The sequence below is a fragment of the Pristiophorus japonicus genome, chromosome 8 (assembly GCF_044704955.1).
Source record: "Pristiophorus japonicus isolate sPriJap1 chromosome 8, sPriJap1.hap1, whole genome shotgun sequence".
In the NCBI taxonomy this organism is placed as follows: domain Eukaryota; kingdom Metazoa; phylum Chordata; class Chondrichthyes; family Pristiophoridae; genus Pristiophorus; species Pristiophorus japonicus.
In genome coordinates, this window is record NC_091984.1 from 201,041,010 (window position 1) to 201,061,837 (window position 20,828).

Consider the following 20,828-nt stretch of genomic DNA (forward strand, 5'->3'; position numbering starts at 1 on the left):
AGACCAGGCTCTCTCTCGTCCACCCTGACTTGAATAATTGTGTCGAATACAGACGTCAAAGTCAGCAAGGGTATCATGATCGCGCTACAGTGTCACGCGACATTTCTATCAATGATCCTGTGTATGTACTGAATTATGGTCAAGGTCCCAAATGGATCGCTGGTACTGTTACGGCCAAGGAGGGTAACAGTGTTTATTGTTAAACTGAAGAATGAGCAGACATGCAGGAAACATGTAGATCAGATAAAGCTGCGGCACACGGATGAACCGGAAGTCTGAGGAAGACACAATCAGTGACCAATCAACCTACCCTCAGTCATCAGAGGACTCCGCTGTCATTAATGAATCTGGACTTTCAATCACTGACATGGTTAATTAATCTGGACTTTCAATCCCTGACATGGTCATTGCCACTCCCATCAGATCATCTTGTAATGTAATCACTTTGGGCCCTAATAAAGTAGAGCCAGGTTTGTACCAGTTCGGAGTTTACAATATTCAGTCTATTGAGTTATTGCATACACAACAAGGACATCCCTGGGCAATTTTCTGCATTGTCAGGTATATGCCATAGCTATACTAGAATAGCTTGGCTAGGGAGCAGCTAGTTTTAGTGCACAGGTCTATAGCACAACTGCCTTTGTTAAAAATGGCAGAACAGAGCCTGGAAATGGCAGTCACGAAGTAATGTGTAACACATAACAAATAAGTAGCTTATGTGTTTTCAGAATCTGACTGTGGCAGGGTTCCGTACAATAAAATACAGATGAGAAGTCAGTTCTGTTGCAATACAATGAAACTTTTCATGCAAACAGGCAAAAATATGTATGACATCTAACACCTGATCTGTCCTGATAAAAGGCTAGCTCAGTTATGTGGAATACAATTTTCATGTGATGATGTAATGATATCACCACCAAGTGAAAGCCACTGAGGCTCCACTTACAATTCATTCCAATAAGAAGTGAGGTTCTGAGTATTTTTAATTTTCTATCATTGTTTAGATTCTGCGGACTATAAAGCACAATCCAACTGAAATCATAAGGAACTGGGGTCATTAACGTGTCCATTTGCTGACAATGCAATGTCACCAGCATCAAGCAGCAATCTTCTTGTACTGGTGCCTTTTACACTGCAGTTAATCTTCTCCTCATTCTTCTTCTTAGGCAGTCCCTCGTATCGAGGATGACTTGCTTCCACCAAAAAGGGATGAGTTCACAAGTGTTTCAATGAAGGACCTGATATTCCAGATCCTAAACTGCATATTGAAGGGTGGAAGATGCCTGTGCGTGGATTTTTTTAACGTGGGGTGACCGTTGCACACCAGCCACCACACGGGCTTGTCAGAGCTAGGTCTTGGTCCAGTGGCAAGGATTAACCAAGACAGCTGGAGACCAGCTCTGCAGAGCTGCAGTTAATACTCTAGGAATGAATGGCAGGTATGTGCACGAAGCCAAGGAGGATAATTGATTTAGATTCATATCTTGCAGTACCTGAACTGCAGGACTCAACACTACGATATGACTAAGACATATCGGTGTCTTTTAATCATTGTCAGGACGACAGTTCAAAGGTTATCATTGTTTGATAAGTATCATTATAACTATGTTCCATCCTATTGTATTCTTGTAAAGTCCTGCAGCCGGTTGGTATTTACAAGCACGTGCATCCAATCAATTACAAAGCTGAATAACCATGTGCCTTTTGTACAATCTGAACTAGAACAGACAAAGACAGAGGAATGGAATAATTCCAGTGTGCAAAAGCTGTCCGCAAAGGTAAACTCTGGACAGGCTCTTGTCAGCTTTCAGCAGGTAAATTGTTTTGCTAATGCATCACAGTCTCTTTTGACCTATAATAGCACTAGCATTTATATAGTGCCTTAACATGTTGAAAGCATTTTATTATCTCAGGGCTCATATTGAGTGTTTGAAGTACATCTCAGTTTTCCCTTTTTTGGGGGATTAATTTTTTCTGTAACATTTAACCGCTGCCGTATCATTTTGTTTCAGTTTCTTCCCCGAGTCCATTTCACGTGCAGCTTGATGTTAAATTGGTTTCAGTTCAGTTGCTTTTAATTTATACTTCACAGGGCCCCGAGGGAAATGTGCTGCAGTCAGGCCAGGTCTCGGAAACAGATCCAGCTGTGCTTCCAATCAAATTACTTCTTGCCGTTCTCTTACTGGTGACTGTTCAAGGATGGGAAAAAAAGTCCCCAATTGTCGAATTTCAAAATGGAGCATGATCTCTAAAATGTCCATTTTAAAAATTATTTGCCGTGGCAGTTTAAACTATGTTTTATGGTGATTAGTACTGGCACAAATTAGGGTCTGCACTGATTTTTTTTAATAGTCTTAATGCTATTGCCATGATGGCATATTCAGAAGTTGGCTGTACTCCAGTCATCAGAGTTAATATTTTATTTTTAATTTAGTTGGTTTACAAGGCATTGTGTATTAAAAGTAGGATATTGATTACTTAATCACTGGCCTACGCCACAAACTCATTTATAATTTTGCAAGAGAAAAAAATAGTTAAAAGAAGCACTGGACCATTGAATGGAAAGCTACAACTTCACCCCTTTAATTGGCCACAAAGCGAGTTCTTAATCTCAGCCAGGCTTTTGGGAGAAGATAATAAAGAGAAAATGCTGGAAGTACTCAGCAGGTCAGGCAGCATCTGTTGAGGGGGAAACAGAGTCAGCAGATGCCATCGACCTGAAACGTTAACTCTGCTTCTCTGATGAGTATTTCCAGCATTTCCTCTTTTTATTTCAGATTTCCAGCATCTGCAGTATTTTGCTTTTGTGTTGTTTTGGGAGAAGATACTGAGTTGCAGATGAGGCTGTCCTTCAGAATAAGGGAAGAAAGCAAAGGCTAGATTAAACTAGGAAACACTTGTACACCTCCAAGCAGCTTGATTACATTGTACTGGCAGACAAGAGTGTAGAAAAATAAATGTTATGGCCCAATTGACATGCTGTTGGCTTTTTGAAGCTTTATGGGTTTACCATTTCTAGGTTGTATAAAGGGAGGTAAACTAGATAACATAGAAACATAGAAAGTAGGTGCAGGAGTAGGCCATTCGGCCCTTCTAGCCTGCACCGCCATTCAATGAGTTCATGGCTGAACATGCAACTTCAGTACCCCATTCCTGCTTTCTCGCCATACCCCTTGATCCCCCTAGTAGTAAGGACTTCATCTAACTCCTTTTTGAATATATTTCGTGAATTGGCCTCAACAACTTTCTGTGGTGGAGAATTCCACAGGTTCACCACTCCCTGGGTGAAGAAGTTTCTCCTCATCTCGGTCCTAAATGGCTTACCCCTTATCCTTAGACTGTGACCCCTGGTTCTGGACTTCCCCAACATTGGGAACATTCTTCCTGCATCTAACCTGTCTAAACCCGTCAGAATTTTAAACGTTTCTATGAGATCCCCTCTCATTCTTCTGAACTCCAGTGAATACAAGCCCAGTTGATCCAGTCTTTCTTGATATGTCCTCCCTCAATAGCAAGAATGTCCTTCCTCAAGTTAGGAGACCAAAACTGTAAACAATACTCCAGGTGTGGCCTCACCAAGGCCCTGTACAACTGTAGCAACACCTCCCTGCCCCTGTACTCAAATTCCCTCGCTATGAATGCCAACATGCTATTTGCTTTCTTAACCGCCTGCTGTACCTGCATGCCAACCTTCAATGACTGATGTACCATGACACCCAGGTCTCGTTGCACTTCCCCTTTTCCTAATCTGTCACCATTCAGATAATAGTCTGTCTCTCTGTTTTTACCACCAAAGTGGATAACCTCACATTTATCCACATTATACTTCATCTGCCATGCATTTGCCCACTCACCTAATCTATCCAAGTCACTCTGCAGCCTCAAAAGTTGGAAACCGAGCTAATCAATCGTTGGATTGCACCTGGGAATGGACGCCTTAGTGCAGCCTAATTGAAACAGTGAAAGGCAATCTTTCAAAGGATAACTGCCATTTTATTTGTTATGTTTTTGTCCCTGATTTTCAGTTATGAATTAGAATTGATCCAATTAATTACCAGAATGAGATTCTCTGATTAAACGCCCTGCCACTTGAACAATTCCATAATAATTTTAAACAGAATCAAGTGAAATAAGTTTTATTTATAATCTTTCAGGGTAGGAGAGAGGCAGCCCAATAATGGGAATGGCAAGGGAGGAGTGGCACAATAAGACACAAGAGCTGGACACCCCAGGAGTTACCCCTGTCAAATCACCATCATCATAGGCAGTCCCTCGGAATCGAGGATAACCTGTTTCCACTCTTAGCATGAGTTCTTAGGTGGCTGAACAGTCCAATACGAGAACCACAGTCTCTGTCACAGGTGGGACAGATAGTCATTGAAGGAAAGGGTGGGTGGAGAGCCTGGTTTGCCGCATGCTCCTTCCGCTGCCTGCGCTTGATTTCTGCATGCTCTCGGCGACGATACTCGAGGAGCTCAGCGCCCTCCCGGATGCACTTCCTCCACTTAGGGCGGCCTTTGGCCAGGGACTCCCAGGTGTCATTGGGGATGTCGCACTTTATCAGGGAGGCTTTGAGGGTGTCCTTGTAACATTTCCACTGCCCACCTTTGGCTCGTTTGCCGTGGACGAGTTCCGAGTAGAGCGCTTGCTTTGGGAGTCTCGTGTCTGGCATGCGAACTATGTGGCCTGCCCAGTGGAGCTGATCAAGTGTGGTCAGTGCTTCAATGCTGGAGATGTTGGCCTGGACGAGGATGCTAATGTTGATGCGTCTGTCCTCCCAGGGGATTTATAGGATCTTGCGGAGACATCGTTGGTGGTATTTCTGTCGAATATAAGTGTATACAATGGCATATTTGGCTATCCCTGCCTACAGCACTGTTGGCAGAGGTTTAATAGAAGGCCCATTGTCCATTCTTTTTGCCAAATAGTGTGTGGTATAGAACAGATAAAAATTGAGAAAAGCTGACCCTTAAAAAAAAATGACTGTACATATTAGCCAGGTTTTTCTATTTAATAAAACAAATGGTTAAGAAAAAATGTAGAACTAATGACTCCAGTTTTCACACTCCCTGCTTCAGTTTTTCTTCAGAATTAACGTCAGCATGGTAGTTTAAGGATCATAGCTACTTGCAAGCTACATTGCCATCTTATTTATCTATTATGTTTGCAATTTGATGACAAAGAAATACTTGCATTTATATAGTGCCTTTCACGACCTCAGCACGTCCCAAAGCGCTTTACAGTCAATGAAGTATTTTTGAACTGTAGTCACTGTTGTAATACAGGGAAACATGACTGCCAATTTGCACACAGCAAGATCGCACAAACAACAATGCAATAATAACCAGATCGTCCGTTTTTAGTGATGTTGGTTGAGGGACAAATATTGGCCAGGACACTGGGGAGAACTCCCCTGCCCTTCTTTGAAATAGTGCCATGGGATCTAATACGTCCACCTGAGAGGGCAGACGGGGCCTCAGTTTATCCTTGGTCTCATCCGAAAGACGGCACCTCCGCCAGTGCAGTGCTCCCTCAGTACTGATAAATGCACAATTTGACACTGTGGTACATGGTGGCGACTTTATGCTGGATGTAATGGGCTGAATGGCCTCCTTCTGTGCTGTAAGTTTCTATGATTCTAATAACCCAATACTAAAATGGAGCCCAATGCACAGTCTTTATATTTCATATTAAAGCTTCACATAATTTTTGTTTGAGAGTAGCATACAGAATCGAGAGTTATTTCTTCTTGGAGCTTTTAATATTTTTGCCTGCATTCCTAAAGGTAATTTATAATGGCGATAATAAACTCCCGCTGAAATACAGTAAATGCTGTAAGACAAGTGTGCGCCACAGTTGCTGCGCTATTCACATACAGGAGACAGATTTATTCTTGCACGCAAGATATTTTATTGACAAAGGTATTGATAAATTTGAAGATTTCTGCTGTCCAGGCATAAAATCTGTTGCAGATTCAGCACCTGTTATAGGGCCCAATTTTGGCCATGACTTGCTCCAATTTTTTTGGCGTAAGTTGGTTTTTCTGGTGTAAGTTTAAAAAACGCCATTTTCCCCAATAAACTTGTTCCAGAGTAACTCAGTTAGGTATGATTTTTTTTTAGTTGAGTTTTATTTTCAAAAGGGGGCGTTCCCAGACACTTACGCCGGTTTTGGCCATTTATGCCACTTTGGCCAGTTAAAACTTACTCCAAATCGACTTAGGTCAGCGCATGTGGCCAGCTCTGAAAAACACTGCGGGCAGTTAAGAATTCGGCGCAGGTTAGTACATTTAAAGCACCAAGACTCACAAAGCACTAAACAAAACACAAAAAGTAATAAGCAATCAATCAATAACAAATAAAAAATTGAAGTCCTACCTTTGTGCCAGAAACAAGTTTTTTTTTAAGTCTCCCCCTCCCCCCCCCATCAAAACACCCATCTCCCACCCCCAATCAGAACTCCTCTCACTAAACAAAGCAAAACCATCAATAAAAAAAATAAAACTCGAGTCCTACCTCAGCCCCCGGGAAGTCAGCGGGCCAGCCGGCCGGTGCGGGAGGCCACTCAGCCGGGGATAGGGGCTGTGAGCATCGGGTCCTGCTCACAGCTCGCAGGACATGGTGGGAGGCGAGGAGCATGCGCGCAGACTCCAGCACTGGTTTGCTCCGCCCCCCCCCCCCCACTGCACTATGTACGCCACACTAGGACACCGGAGACTCGGCAGAGCGGGCAGGATGGGGCCACTTCTTTTCGGCGCCGTTTCCAGCGCGCAAAGTCAGCGCATTTAGGGTAAGTGCACCGAAAAAAGGGGTTAAGAAAATTGGACCCACAGAAACCGTCTGATTTTCAGTTCCTTTTAAATCAATGGAAATATAAATTGGGCAGTTTCTATAATAGGTAACCGACCCACAACAACAACAACAACTTGAATTTATATAGTGCCATTAAATTAATAAAACGTCCTAACACATTTTACATCCAGGCTGCAAGTTGAAAATCTGCCCCTATATCTCAATACATGTTTTAAGAATGTTCATGTATGTTTACTGGTATGGTACTAATAACAATGCAATTGCAGTTGCATCGTTCTTTGCACTAGAACCCATTCACCAAACAATATCAGTACTGCAAAGTTTATAACTGTCAAATGTTGGATAGAATTCAAAGTGAACAGAAACTGTTGGATCAATTCATTCAAGAAAACTATATTTTTTCAGTTTTAGGTGGTGCTCTAGCCTTATCTGTGTCCGCAGTGACTCAGTTGCTAGCACCCTCACCTCTGAGTCAGAAGGTTGTGGGTTAAAGTCCTGCTCCAGGGACTGGAGCACACAAATCTAGGCTGACACTCCAGTGGGCCTGAGGGACTGCTGCACTATCGGAGGTGCCGTCTTTCAGATGAGATGTTAAATCAAGACCCCGTCTTCCTTCTCAGGAAGATGTAAAAGATCCCATGGCACTATTTCGAAGAAGAGCAGGGGAGTTCTCCCCAATGTCCTCTACTATCTCAATATTTACCCCTCAATCAACATCACTAAAACAGATTATCTAATCATTATCACATTGCTGTTTGTGGGAGCTTGCTGGGCGTAAATTGGCTGCTGCGTTTTCCACATTCACAACAGTGACTACACTTCAAAAAGTATGTAATTGGCTGTAAAGTGCTTTGGGATGTCCTGAGGTTGTGGAAGGTGCTATATAAAATCTTTTTTTATTTGGTTAGATTTCATTAACATGGGGCAGTATTGTGATTTCTGCAGTCACTATTGTTACCATTTGCCCCTGCTTGTTGGGTATAAGAATGAATAAAATCGTCTTTGTTAGCCAGCTTTATATAGCCATAGGTTTTTATGTACTGCATGTCAGACATTTAGTTAAAGAATAGAAAAAAAGACTTGGATTTATATAGCGCCTTTCACGAACATTGGACATCTCAAAGCACTTTACAGCCAATCAAGTACTGTAGGAAACACAGCAACCTATTTGCGCACAGAAAGCTCCCACAAACAGCAATGTGATAACGACCAGATAAATGTTTTCAGTTCTTTCAGTTTCCAGGTGAATACGTTATTACATTGGTGTTTTGAAGTCGAATCATGTTTGAAAATTGGGATCTTCTGTGGTACCTACCATCTCAATAGCATTACAGGTTCCTCAAAATATTTCTAATTAGTGTGAGGGCACAAATCAGTATTAGTGTAAGGGAATACATCATTGATAGAGCACACTTAATTAATGCAAGGGCATTTACCATAATTATTGTGAGAATACATATCATTGGTGCAAGGACATGTATCATTGATGTCAGAGCACACATTTGGCCCAAATTTGGCCAGGAGTTGCTCCATTTCTTTGGAGCAACTTGATTTTTCTGGAGTATCTTAAAAATCCCCATTCTGCACATTTAATTTGCGCTAGTGTAAGTGAGTTAGTTAGGTTTTTTTAGTTTAGTTTAGTTTTGTTCAAAAGGGGGCGTTACCAGCCACCTATGCCCATTTTGACCATTTAAGCTACTTTGCACAGCTAATAGTTGCTCCAAACTAACTTAAGCCAGCATATGTGGTCACTTGTGGCAGCACAGAAAACCCTTGCAGAGAGTTAAGTAGGTACTTAATAACTTGACTAAAGAATGTGAATAGGATCAAACAGCTATACAGGACATATGACAAACTTCGCAAAGTTAATTTACTATACAACAGAAGCATTCATGGAAGTTTAAACTACAAAAATAAAAGACGTAAAGAGACACAACATATTTACATATTTTTTTCAAAATATCCAAATAAAAAATAGAAGTACCTCCTGCTCGTAATTCTTATATTCTTATGTCGGAAAGCATTTTCATCAACAGGGTTAAGGAAAGTTTTGAGTAAGCTCATTAAAATTACTGACTACACAGTTATCATCCCCCCACCCATCAAAACTCCTCCTCCCCACCCCCATCAAAACTTCCCCCCCCCCCCCCCCAGATCAAAACTCTCTCCCCCCACCTCCGGACCAAAACTCTTTCTCCCCCCCCCCCCCCCCCCCATCAAAACTCTCCTCACGAAACAAAGCACAACCATCAATAATAAATAAAAAATAAAACTTAAGTCCTACCTTCCTAACTCGGCCTGGGAAGTCAGCGGCCGGCCAGTGCGGGAGGCCACTCGGCCAGGGATAGGTGCGGGACTCTCTCTATGATGTGCAGCAGCCCGGCACATGTTGTAAGGCCACTCGGCCTGGGATAGGGGTGGGACATTGGGTCCCACGCTGCAGAGGAGCTACTGCGCATGCACAAAACCTCCAGTATGCATGCATTGAGCTGCCGGCACTGTTTTAAGCACACTCTTTTAGCTCTGCCCCCAATTCAATTGTCACGCTGCGCCAAGCCATGGGAGAGGCCACAGAGCGGCCAGAATCTGGGGACAACTTTTTGGCGCCGTTTTTATCCTAGGAAGTCGGCACATCTCACGTGAGTGCGCCGAAAAAAACGGGTGGGCCAAATTTAGCTCCAAAATTAGTACAAAGGCACACACCTTAATTAGTGTAAGTGTTATGTCTTTAGATGCTCTCATAATGACTCCACGAGGCAAAGTATTGTACTTGAACTGTAGTGACCTTAGTCCGTTTAATATAACTCCAGAGTGAGGATACCACATGGTGGACTCCCTTTTATACCTGGGTACCTGTGGTGTACAGGTGACCCCTGAGCCTCCACCAGTTGCACCCTCTGGTGGTGCCAGCATAGTTTATACAGTGTGAACCTTGTTGATGGTACCTCCGGTAAACAAGTCTCCATCTTATGCAACTATACAGTGACTACACAGAGAGTATATCTATAATATACATAAATAATGGTAAGGACATACATTAAGTGCAAGGGCACACATCAAAGTTGAGTGCAGGCATAATTGTTAGTGTAAGTACACACATTGTTAAGTGTAAGGGGATGTATCATTAATGTAAGGACACATATCATTAGAGTGAGGAGACACAATATTGCTGGAAGGGTACACAGCATCATTACTGGAAGGGCAACATGTTCATTAGTGCCTTGTGTAATTTGCTTTAAAGGAGTATAATTTAAATGCAGAGACAATAGTAGACACAGCAGAACTGTGAGGTCATTTATAATAAAAGTAATTAACTAAAATAAACAAATAAAAATCCTTTGGAAAGCATAAAGAAATGAGCCAAGTATTATTCATGCTTATAAGCCTTAGAATGATATTTTCTTTTTGTATGATTATGGTATATGGTAATTAATAATTTGAAAGGGCAGCATTTCTTTAGCAATGGCTTCTCTTCTCTCATTCTCTCGTTACCTCCAAGGATCTAGCCTCGGTCTCCTCCTTTACCTACTTGCACTTCCTTTGCAGCATCATCCACAGACATGGGATCGGTTTCCACATGACGCTGATGACAGCCAGTTCTACCTTTCCATTACCTCTCTTGCCACACTGCTTGGCGACATCAAGTCTTGAATTAGCAGCACTTTCCTCCCAGCTAAACATTGCATAGACCAAAGTCATCGCATGTGGCCTTGCCACAACTTGCGTACACTTATCAACAATTCCAACCCCAACCCTAGGTGTGTAAGACTGTAGTAACCTCGGTGTTCTGTTCAATCCCAAGCTGAGCTTCCAACCTCATATTCTTTCCATCACAAAGATTGCTTACTTCCACCTCCATAACATTGCTCACTCCTGCCCTATCAGCCCACCCGTTGCTGAAACTCTCATCTATGCCTTTGTCATCTCCAGACTCGACTAATCAAAAGGCCTCCAGCACAGCCTTACAAACTCTTCCTTCATAAATTTGGCTCAACCAAAACTCTGCTGCTTGTATTCTATCCTGCACCAAGACCTGTTCACCCATCACTCTTTTGACTTACATTGGCTCCCAGGGGCTGAAATTGCCCACTGCCCGAAACGAGTCTCACCTACCGTTTGCGATGTGTTCTGTCTGCCCCAAGCGGGGCGGAAGTGGGGACGGGTCGGAGTGGCTGACGCTGCAAGGCATCAGCGCCGTGCTGATGACATCATCGAGCTGGCACGTCACAACGTCCCTCCCCATCAGTTAAAGGGGAAGGCCGCTGCGAACTCTGCAGCCACTTTAGTGGCAAACATTGGGCTACCGGGGAGAGTTTTGGCCGTGCCAGTGGTCTGGCACCCAGAGGGGGTGCCAAGCTGCCTGCTGGTGGCCCGGCCGAACCCGCGGCCATAATTGTCAGCCCCACCTGGCAGTCGGCCGACAAAAAAAATAACATGGTGTCGCGGCGCCACCTCCCCTTTAAGGGTGCTGCGTCGCCCAGCCACAGAAAGGGTACCGACAGCAAAAGCTGTCAGTGGCACCGACCGCCGGCAGCATCACTCCCGCGGGGCAGTTCTGGAAAGGGGCAATTTACCGCGGGGCAATTTCCGGAAGGGGTCAGCACTTGCAAGCTGTGGCGGAAAAACGGACAGGTTTTCTCGACTGGGCTTGTATTCCCTTGAGTGTAGAAGATGATCAAATTGAGGTGTTTAAGATGAGTTAATAGGGTATATAGAGAAAAACTATTTCCTCTGGTGGGGGAGTCCATAACCTTAAAATTAGAGCGAGGCAATTCGGACAGAGCAGTAAAAATCTGGAACTCTCTTCCCCCAAAAGGCTGTGGAGGCTAGGTCAATTGAAAATTTCAAAAGTGAGATTGGTAGATTTTTTTTTAACGCAAGGGTAATCAGCGTTTCAGAACAAAGGCGGGTGGATGGAGCTCATGAAAAATTGGAGACATAAGACCTTTATGAGTGAGGGCAAATGGACGTCTGACTGACAATTGAGTCTGAATTGAAATGTTGTCAATTCATGTCATGACTGCATCTTAACGTCTTGTAGTATGGACTACCATCTGCTCTTCCTACTGCATTTTGTTAAGACTGAGAGCATAAGATTATCTGCCGAAGGTATTCCTGGCATCTAGGAGGCTATGGCATTCCTTATTCTCGGCTTCAAAAAGATTTCATGCAAATGTTAAACTCCCAAACCTCCTTTGTCGATATTTTGTGTTTGTTTTACAATATACATAGTTGTATTAAATTGTCTAATGTAAGTTTAAAAAAATAATAAAATAATTGTAGTGCAATGGTGTCCCAGTAGAATCTATCATTAAGATTGCAATTGCTACTGGGATTACAGGTATCAGCAATTTGAAAAATAGTTATAGGCTTGATGCTTTAATCTTTTAACTTATAGCACTTAAAACTACAGCAAGAACATGGATCCAAAATGTACAAAGAATTAAATACTACAGAATTAATGGAGCATTACCAATGCAAAATTACTGAAGTGGTTTGGGGGTTACAAATCATTTGTTAATGTTACACATCAAATGTAATATAGAATTTTCAGATTTTTTTTCTGTATTGTGTAATCCCACTGAGACGTGTTGTTGTAATCTGGCAGTTCTGGTTTATCATGTCGAATGTACAATCACCTTCTAACCTGTCTGAATCAATTGTTTGCATGCAGTGTCATTGCCAAGTAGATGACAGCCCTATAAAAGATGTGAAAATTGATGCACAATGTAAACAAGAGCGAACAAAGGATTTAAACTTTGTAAATTTAAGTCCGATGACAGAGCTAATTATCTGAAAGTGTATTGAAAGTGTCTTTGTAAGCTTTTTAAGAATTCTATGTTAACAAGTCAAATATGATCAAAGAGGGTTTGATTTCGCTCTGGCTCAGTGGGTAGCACTCTCGCATCTGAGTCAGAAGGTTGTGGGTTCAACTCCCACTCCAGAAACTTGAGCACAAAAATCTAGACTGGCACTCCAGTGCAGTATTGAGGGAGTGTTGCACTGTTCAGAGGTGCCGTCATTCAGATGAGACGTTAAACTAAGGTCCGATCCGCCTTCTCAGGTGGACGTAAAAGATCCCATGCACTATCTGAAGAAGAGCAGGGGAGTTCTCCCCGGTGTCCTGGCCAATATTTATCTCTCAATCAACATCAGTACAAAAATAGATTATCTGGTCATTGTCACACTGCTGTTTGTGGGGCCTTGCTGTGCATAAATTGGCTGCTGCGTTTCCTACATTACAGCAGTGACTATACTTCAGATACACTTCATTGACTATAAAATGCTGTGGGACATCCTGAAGTTGTGAAAGGTGCTGTATAAATGCAAGTCTTTCCTTTTATTAAAAACCAGGCAACAGTGTACCTAAGATAGATGAAATGCGACGATGTGAATTTACTCTGGTCTTGAAACAAAAATATACACACAACTCTTAATAATGCTACTATAAATTAAGTACAGTATATAGAAGCAACTTCTTTCAGTCTATTTAGTTTTGATATTCCAACCCCCAATCACACGGTCCCAGTTACATATGCAAGGCCTTGTAAGATCTCCTTTCCAGATAAATCTCTGCCTGTTTATACAAACATACAAAAAATGTCAGGCAGGAAAAAATCTACTGGTCCATTCAGCTTGTCCCATACAGTTGTGATGCCCTGTGCATCACCACACATACACTGCCCACCACACTTGGGGCCATATAATCTCTTGGCAGAGGCAAAAAGACCCAGGCCAATTATGGGGAAAAAATCTGGAGAATTCCTCTGTTACCCCCGTAAGCAATTAAAACTAGACCAGGTACCTACGTTATAAGGTACCTACTTACCTGTTGTACAAGGTGATCTCTGCTCCAATAATATTCAGCATTGTACAAGAAGCCTTGGGGATAAGAACTGGCTTTTCAGCCCATTGACAGTCATCCCTTCATACATTCAATCTCTCATCCTAGCATCCAGTTGTAATTTGAATCACCCCAGTGATTGTCTGTATTGACTTGCTTAGTAGATTATTCCAATCATTCAACACCCTTTAAGTAAAGAAGATTTTCCAAATATCTATTCCTAATTGGTTTCCACTCATTTCTTTTTACGCCTTTTGGTTCCAATTTCTTGCTTTTAGAAACATAGAAACATAGAAAATAGGTGCAGGAGTAGGCCATTCGGCCCTTCGAGCCTGCACTGCCATTCAATGAGTTCATGGCTGAACATGCAACTTCAGTACCCCATTTCTGCTTTCTCGCCATACCCCTTGATCCCCCTAGTAGTAAGGGCTACATCTAACTCCTTTTTGAATATATTTCGTGAATTGGCCTCAACAACTTTCTGTGGTAGAGAATTCCACAGGTTCACCACTCTCTGGGTGAAGAAGTTTCTCCTCATCTCGGTCCTAAATGGCTTACCCCTTATCCTTAGACTGTGACCCCTGGTTTTGGACTTTCCTAACATTGGGAACATTCTTCCTGCATCTAACCTGTCCAAACCCGTCAGAATTTTAAACGTTTCTATGAGATCCTCTCTCATTCTTCTGAACTCCAGTGAATACAAGCCCAGTCTTTCTTGATATGTCAGTCCCGCCATCCCGGGAATCAGTCTGGTGAACCTTCACTGCACTCCCTCAATAGCAGGAATGTCCTTCCTCAAGTTAGGAGACCAAAACTGTACACAATGCTTCAGGTGTGGCCTTACCAAGGCCCTGTACAACTGTAGTAACACTTCCCTGCCCCTGTACTCAAATCTCCTCGCTATGAAGGCCAACATGCCATTTGCTTTCTTAACCGCCTGCTGTACCTGCATGTAAACCTTCAATGACTGATGTTCCATGACACCCAGGTTTCATTGCAGCTCCCCTTTTCCTAATCTGTCACCATTCAGATAATAGTCTGTCTCTCTGTTTTTACCACCAAAGTGGATAACCTCACATTTATCCACATTATACTTCATCTGCCATGCATTTGCCCACTCACCTAACCTATCCAAGTCACTCTGCAGCCTCATAGCATCCTCCTCGCAGCTCACACTGCCACCCAACTTAGTGTCATCCGCAAATTTGGAGATACTACATTTAATCCCCTCGTTGTACAATGTAAACAGCTGGGGCCCCAGCACAGAATCTTGCGGTACCCCCACTAGTCACTGCCTGCCATTCTGAAAAGTACCCATTTACTCCTACTCTTTGCTTCCTGTCTGACAACCAGTTCTCAATCCACGTCAACACACTACCCCCAATCCCATGTGTTTTAACTTTGCACATTAATCTCTTGTGTGGGATCTTGTCGAAAGCCTTCTGAAAGTCCAAATACACCACATCAACTGGTTCTCCCTTGTCCACTCTACTGGAAACATCCTCAAAAAATTCCAGAAGATTTGTCAAGCATGATTTCCCTTTCACAAATCCATGCTGAATTGGACCTATCCTGTCACCTCTTTCCAAATGTGCTGCTATGACATCCTTAATAATTGATTCCATCATTTTACCCACTACCGATGTCAGGCTGACTGGTCTATAATTCCCTGTTTTCTCTCTCCCTCCTTTTTTTAAAAGTGGGGTTACATTGGCTCCCCTCCACTCCATAGGAACTGATCCAGAGTCTATGGAATGTTGGAAAATGACTGTCAATGCATCCGCTATTTCCAAAGCCATCTCCTTAAGTGCTCTGGGATGCAGTCCATCAGGCTCTGGGGATTTATCGGCCTTCAATCCCATCAATTTCCCCAACACAATTTCCCGACTAATAAGGATTTCCCTCAGTTCCTCTTTCTTACTAGACCCACTGACCCCTTTTATATCCGGAAGGTTGTTTGTGTCCTCCTTAGTGAATACCGAACCTTCTTCAAAGTAATAATCTGGTTCTACCGCAGCTATTTTATATACTTCAGTAAGGTATTTTCTAAACCAACTTCTTTCTAGAGGCCATAAGGCTTTCGTTTCTCTCATCTTTCTTCATAGCTCATCCACCCTGATGCTTGAATCAGTCTTTTTGTTCTCTTCTGTACCCTTTCTCATCAAAGTGCCTATTTTTGTGGCATGGGGATTAATACTGAACACCAGCACATTTTTCTCCATCGTCAATTTGCTCATCTCTTAGCCTCTGTTAAAGGCGTTGATTACTTGCGGTGGTACAATTTCACAGATACCAACAACTCTCCAGTACTTTGCTGAAGTGGCCCTTAATGGCATGTCAGCAGGTTATTGAAATATGGGTTCTATCACTGCTGTGCCCCACCATGTACATTTGTACATACTTCCAACAGGGGTTGCTGGATAGTGGCCAGGTGTAGGAACCCTTGGTCAGTTGTTTTCTCATTGATCCAGGAGTGCTGAGGCTGAGGTTAGCATTCCTACTGATGCCCCAGTTGACATCAACCACCTCAGCACAAACCAGTGATTGAACCTGGGACATTCCTGTTCTGACTGGCTCAGCTCCCTCCTGGACAAACTCCCTGGGCCCTTATAACATCATTCCCTTTCTTTTTGTTGTAATTACTTCACCAGATCTGTTTAGACAATGAAAGTGACTTGTCCATAATCAAGTTCAGGTCCCTTCTAAATCCCCTTGTGCTAATTCAGTTCCATTCATTTTATACTTATGTCCCTTATTTTGACCTATATTCAATACTCTACATTTAACAATGTTAAGTTTAATTCATCATGTATCTTCCCAATTGCAGCTTTTTTGGTTATATTCTCCGAATTTACTATTTTCACGATTCTTTTTTGCCATCAATAAATCTGGCCAGCTGATCGTCGGCATCATTGACCAGGTCATTATGCACAGATTAGAAACCACGGGGGTCAATCATTCTTTCCAGGATTCTATTCAACGCCCATCCCCTCATCCCCAGTCCAACATGGAACCTCTCATAAAAGTTTGATGGTTTAGTGTTTCAACGTGAGCCAAAGTACTTCTCCAATAATTATGCAGTCCACATTGGAACTTATCAAATGTATCTCTGGACAGTTTTATAATGAAAGTATTTTCTCCTCTTCCCCATACTTAGCCCTGCCCAACCTCCGGAGAAGGCAGAGATGCCCCTTCCCAGCCCTCTGTCTGCTGCTCAGTGTCTGAGGTGATCGCCCTCTAGTTGTCTTTTCTTCCCCATGTGGAAGTTTCTGGTTTCCAGTTGGCTGTGATGGATAAGCTGATAACTCGCATGCCACTGCGCTGTGCCAGCTGTTCCTGGATGGTCTCTAAGCTGCAATCATCATAAGAGCACTTTGCTGTGAAGACTGTACTTTAGAAGTATGTCAGTAAACATTTCATTGGGAAATTTCTACAGCCATTCAGCAAGAGGCTGTTGCTTTCAGATGTGAATTTCTGCTTATAAGTAGGACATTTCTGTCAAATATGCCCTTTTATGGTCAACAGTTTCTTTGATGACAAAAATTTGTTGTTTTACTTGGTGTATGTATACCATATTTTATTAGTACAGGTATTTTGTGTCTTTGTTATGTAACTTTATCACAAGAGCAGCATATTGCAGTAGATACCAAAGATCAATAATCCGAACTAGAATGACAGCTTTAAAAATACATCCCATTGTAGAAGGAAGCGTACTTTGTCTGGGGGTGGGGTGGGGGTGGGAGGGGGTTATGATAATGTTGTTCTCTGGGGGTGGGAGGGGATGGTGATAATGACTTTCTGTGGGGGTGGGGTGAGGGTGGTGATATTGACTTTCTCTGGGGGTGGGGTGGGGGTGGTGATAATGACTTTCTGTGGGGGTGGGGGTGAGGGTGGTGATGATGACTTTTTGTGGGGGTGGGGGTGGTAATATTGACTTTTTGTGGGGGTGGTGATAATGACTTTTTGTGGGGGTGGAGTGAGGGTGGGGGTGGTGATAATGGCTTTCTGTGGGGGTGGGGGTGGGGGTGGGGTGAGGGTGGTGATATTGACTTTCTCTAGGGGTGGGGGTGAGGGTGGTGATGATGACTTTCTGTGGGGGTGGGGTGAGGGTGGTGATGATGACTTTCTCTGGGGGTGGGGTGGGAGGGGGTGATATTGACTTTCTCTGGGGGTGGGGGTGAGGATGGTGATGATGACTTTCTCTGGGGGTGAGGGTGGTGATGATGACTTTCTGTGGGGGTGGGGTGAGGGTGGTGATGATGACTTTCTGTGGGGGTGGGGTGAGGGTGGTGATATTGACTTCCTCTGGGGGTGGGGTGAGGGTGGTGATATTGACTTTCTCTGGGGGTGGGGTGAGGGTGGTGATATTGACTTTCTCTGGGGGTGGGGTGAGGATGGTGATATTGACTTCCTCTGGGGGTGGGGTGAGGGTGGTGATATTGACTTTCTCTGGGGGTGGGGTGAGGATGGTGATATTGACTTCCTCTGGGGGTGGGGTGAGGGTGGTGATATTGAGTTTCTCTGGGGGTGGGGTGAGGATGGTGATAATGACTTTCTCTGGGGGTGGGGTGAGGATGGTGATATTGACTTTCTCTGGGGGTGGGGTGAGGGTGGTGATAATGACTTTCTCTGGGGGTGGGGTGAGGATGGTGATAATGACTTTCTCTGGGGGTGGGTGAGGGTGGTGATAATGACTTTCTCTGGGGGTGGGTGAGGGTGGTGATATTGACTTTCTCTGGGGTGGGGTGAGGGTGGTGATATTGACTTTCTCTGGGGATGGGGGTGGTGATATTGACTTTCTCTGGGGGTGGGGTGAGGGTGGTGATAATGACTTTCTCTGGGGGTGGGGTTGGGGAAGTGATAATGACTTTCTACGGGGGTGGGGGTGGTGATAATGACTCACACATTTGTCAGCATGAGTAATTTCAAATTTATGTTAAATTAATACAAGGTTAACTAAAAATATTAGTGGAATTTCAAGAGGAATACTAGTTCATAGATCGGGATCAGTACACTTAGCTTTGGAGTGTAACTGATCGAATGACTTTTGGGACTGCAAGAACTCTCTCCCAAGTTTAAAAAATCAGCTTAAACTTAAAATTAGCACTTAAAGCTGGTCCTGAAATTGAGGGGAAAGGGGAGTGGGTGGTCAAGAGGACGAATGGCTCTTTCAATTATATTGCAGGACATTTTATGTCAGTTGCTGAACTCCACTTCTTCAGTGCTGTAACATTTAAATGGATAACTTGAAGCAGTGACACTGGGCCAGATCTTGCTGGAGCAGGGCCTCTCATGGCATACACCATTAGTTAGACTATTTCCTTCAGATCAAATTTTTTTTACGGGCATTACTTTTTGGAAGCACGAATTGATAACGGCTTGGTGAGGGAAATGGGGCATCTGGGACCTTGGTGAATGATGAGACCAACAGTGTATCTCAATCAATGAGATTTAATGATTGAGGAAGAAACAGAGGAACAAAGGAGCAGGAGGATAAATTAGAGTCAAATCAGATGCAGAAAGAGAAATAGATGGAAAGAAAGATTGGATTAAGTGAAAGAGGAAAAAAGAGACAAAGGAAAAGTAGGAAAAAAAATTAAAATTTGACATTTTTAAAATCTCTAACAATTATTTACTACATGTAGGAATGAGATTGAACAGTTTAAATTGTTTACTTCCTGGGCCAGAGAGGTTAATTGGCAGTGAATTAACAATTATCACATCGTTAAAAAGATACTTGAGCTGTTAAGTTCGAGACCTAACTTGCTACGGTGAATTTAATGGGTAATGAATTTGCAAATCCAGCAAATTCTTAAATGTAACGGTGAGGCAAAGAGTGAGATGCCGCTTGTGAGAAGCAAACAGTAGAATGGCGTAAATCGACCAGCAATTCTGGAGATTCGCAACTCGCACGTATCTCTCCATCCCCTGAACTTGCTCGCTGATTTGCACATCAATAATGGCACGCGTCATTAACACACCATTACATTCCAGCAAGATTTGGCAAACTATATTTAAATAGCAATTCTCCCTCCTGATTCAATTAACTAAATATATTCAAAAGGGAGTTAGATGAAGTCCTTACTACTAGGGGGATCAAGGGGTATGGCGAGAAAGCAGGAAGGGGGTACTGAAGTTGCATGTTCAGCCATGAGCTCATTGAATGGCGGTGCAGGCTCGAAGGGCCGAATGGCCTATTCCTGCACCTATTTTCTATGTTTCTATGTTTCTAGAACCGAAATGGCTACTTCATTTTCTTTAGAGGTATCAACATTGCATCCTGAGTGATAAACTGCCAGTCTAGACAAATCACTAATCGGAACTGTTTTTAGTCCTGACTGATTCAGATTAGTGCCATTTTACTCTATTAGAAAATGGAGATAATGCTTTCAGCTACATTTCTTAATTCCTGTCAGTTCATAATATCAGCGCTTAATCAGATCATGAGATGAGCACATTCTATTGGTCTTTTTGAACGATTGTTTGACAGATGTGTCACAAGAAGAAAGCCCCCTCAATTTTTCCACTCAGTACATTAAATCAACTATTTCAAATAATCCTGTTTTACTTGACTGACAAAATCATAGGTGATCGGAGTATTGCCTTTGTCCTGAGGTTTGTCGTTTGGATTAAGAGCCCACAAGGAGTGATGTTGGTATTTGATAGAGACTCCGAGATCCTCTCTCTGATACTGCTTTATACTTTCTGAGGATTTATATTTGTGAAATGGCTGCGAGATTACTCCGAGCTGTGACAGCTGAAAGATCTTTATGAGAAGGCAATAGGAACACACTGTGTAAAGCATAAAAAACAATTGCTTTTCATTTATCAGCTCACATGGGAACTTTAAAGCTTATGTGAAAGGCATGTTTAATAGGCAGCTCAATACTGATTACAGAGACCGGTGCAATAAAAGACCAGGCCCTGTCATGGTCAGTTTTAGCTTGTCTGGCTGTATAATACTATCAGTGTTCGATTGCCAGATATATTTTATATTTCAACCAAGATACCACTACAGTTGACACTTAGGACTAAATTCTCCTCTGTGTTGCTGCCATTTGTGGGGCTGCTTGGGATGGCCAACAACTGTAAATCAGACTCAAGGCCCAATGCCAGACACCTGGCCCAAAAAACTACTTGTGCCATTTTCCTCTCTCCTTGCTGAGGATGGC

General features: G+C 43.0%; 1 protein-coding gene across 1 annotated transcript in view; it reads left to right on the forward strand.

Moving 5' to 3' along the window:
* Positions 1 to 20,828, forward strand: part of LOC139269241 (transmembrane protein 132D) — a 1,017,604-nt gene that overhangs the window by 43,083 nt on the left and 953,693 nt on the right. The window contains exons 3-4 of the mRNA XM_070888330.1: positions 1,635 to 1,814; positions 5,719 to 5,785. Coding sequence (XP_070744431.1) covers positions 1,635 to 1,814; positions 5,719 to 5,785 — 247 coding nt within the window. The remainder of the gene's footprint in view (positions 1 to 1,634; positions 1,815 to 5,718; positions 5,786 to 20,828) is intronic.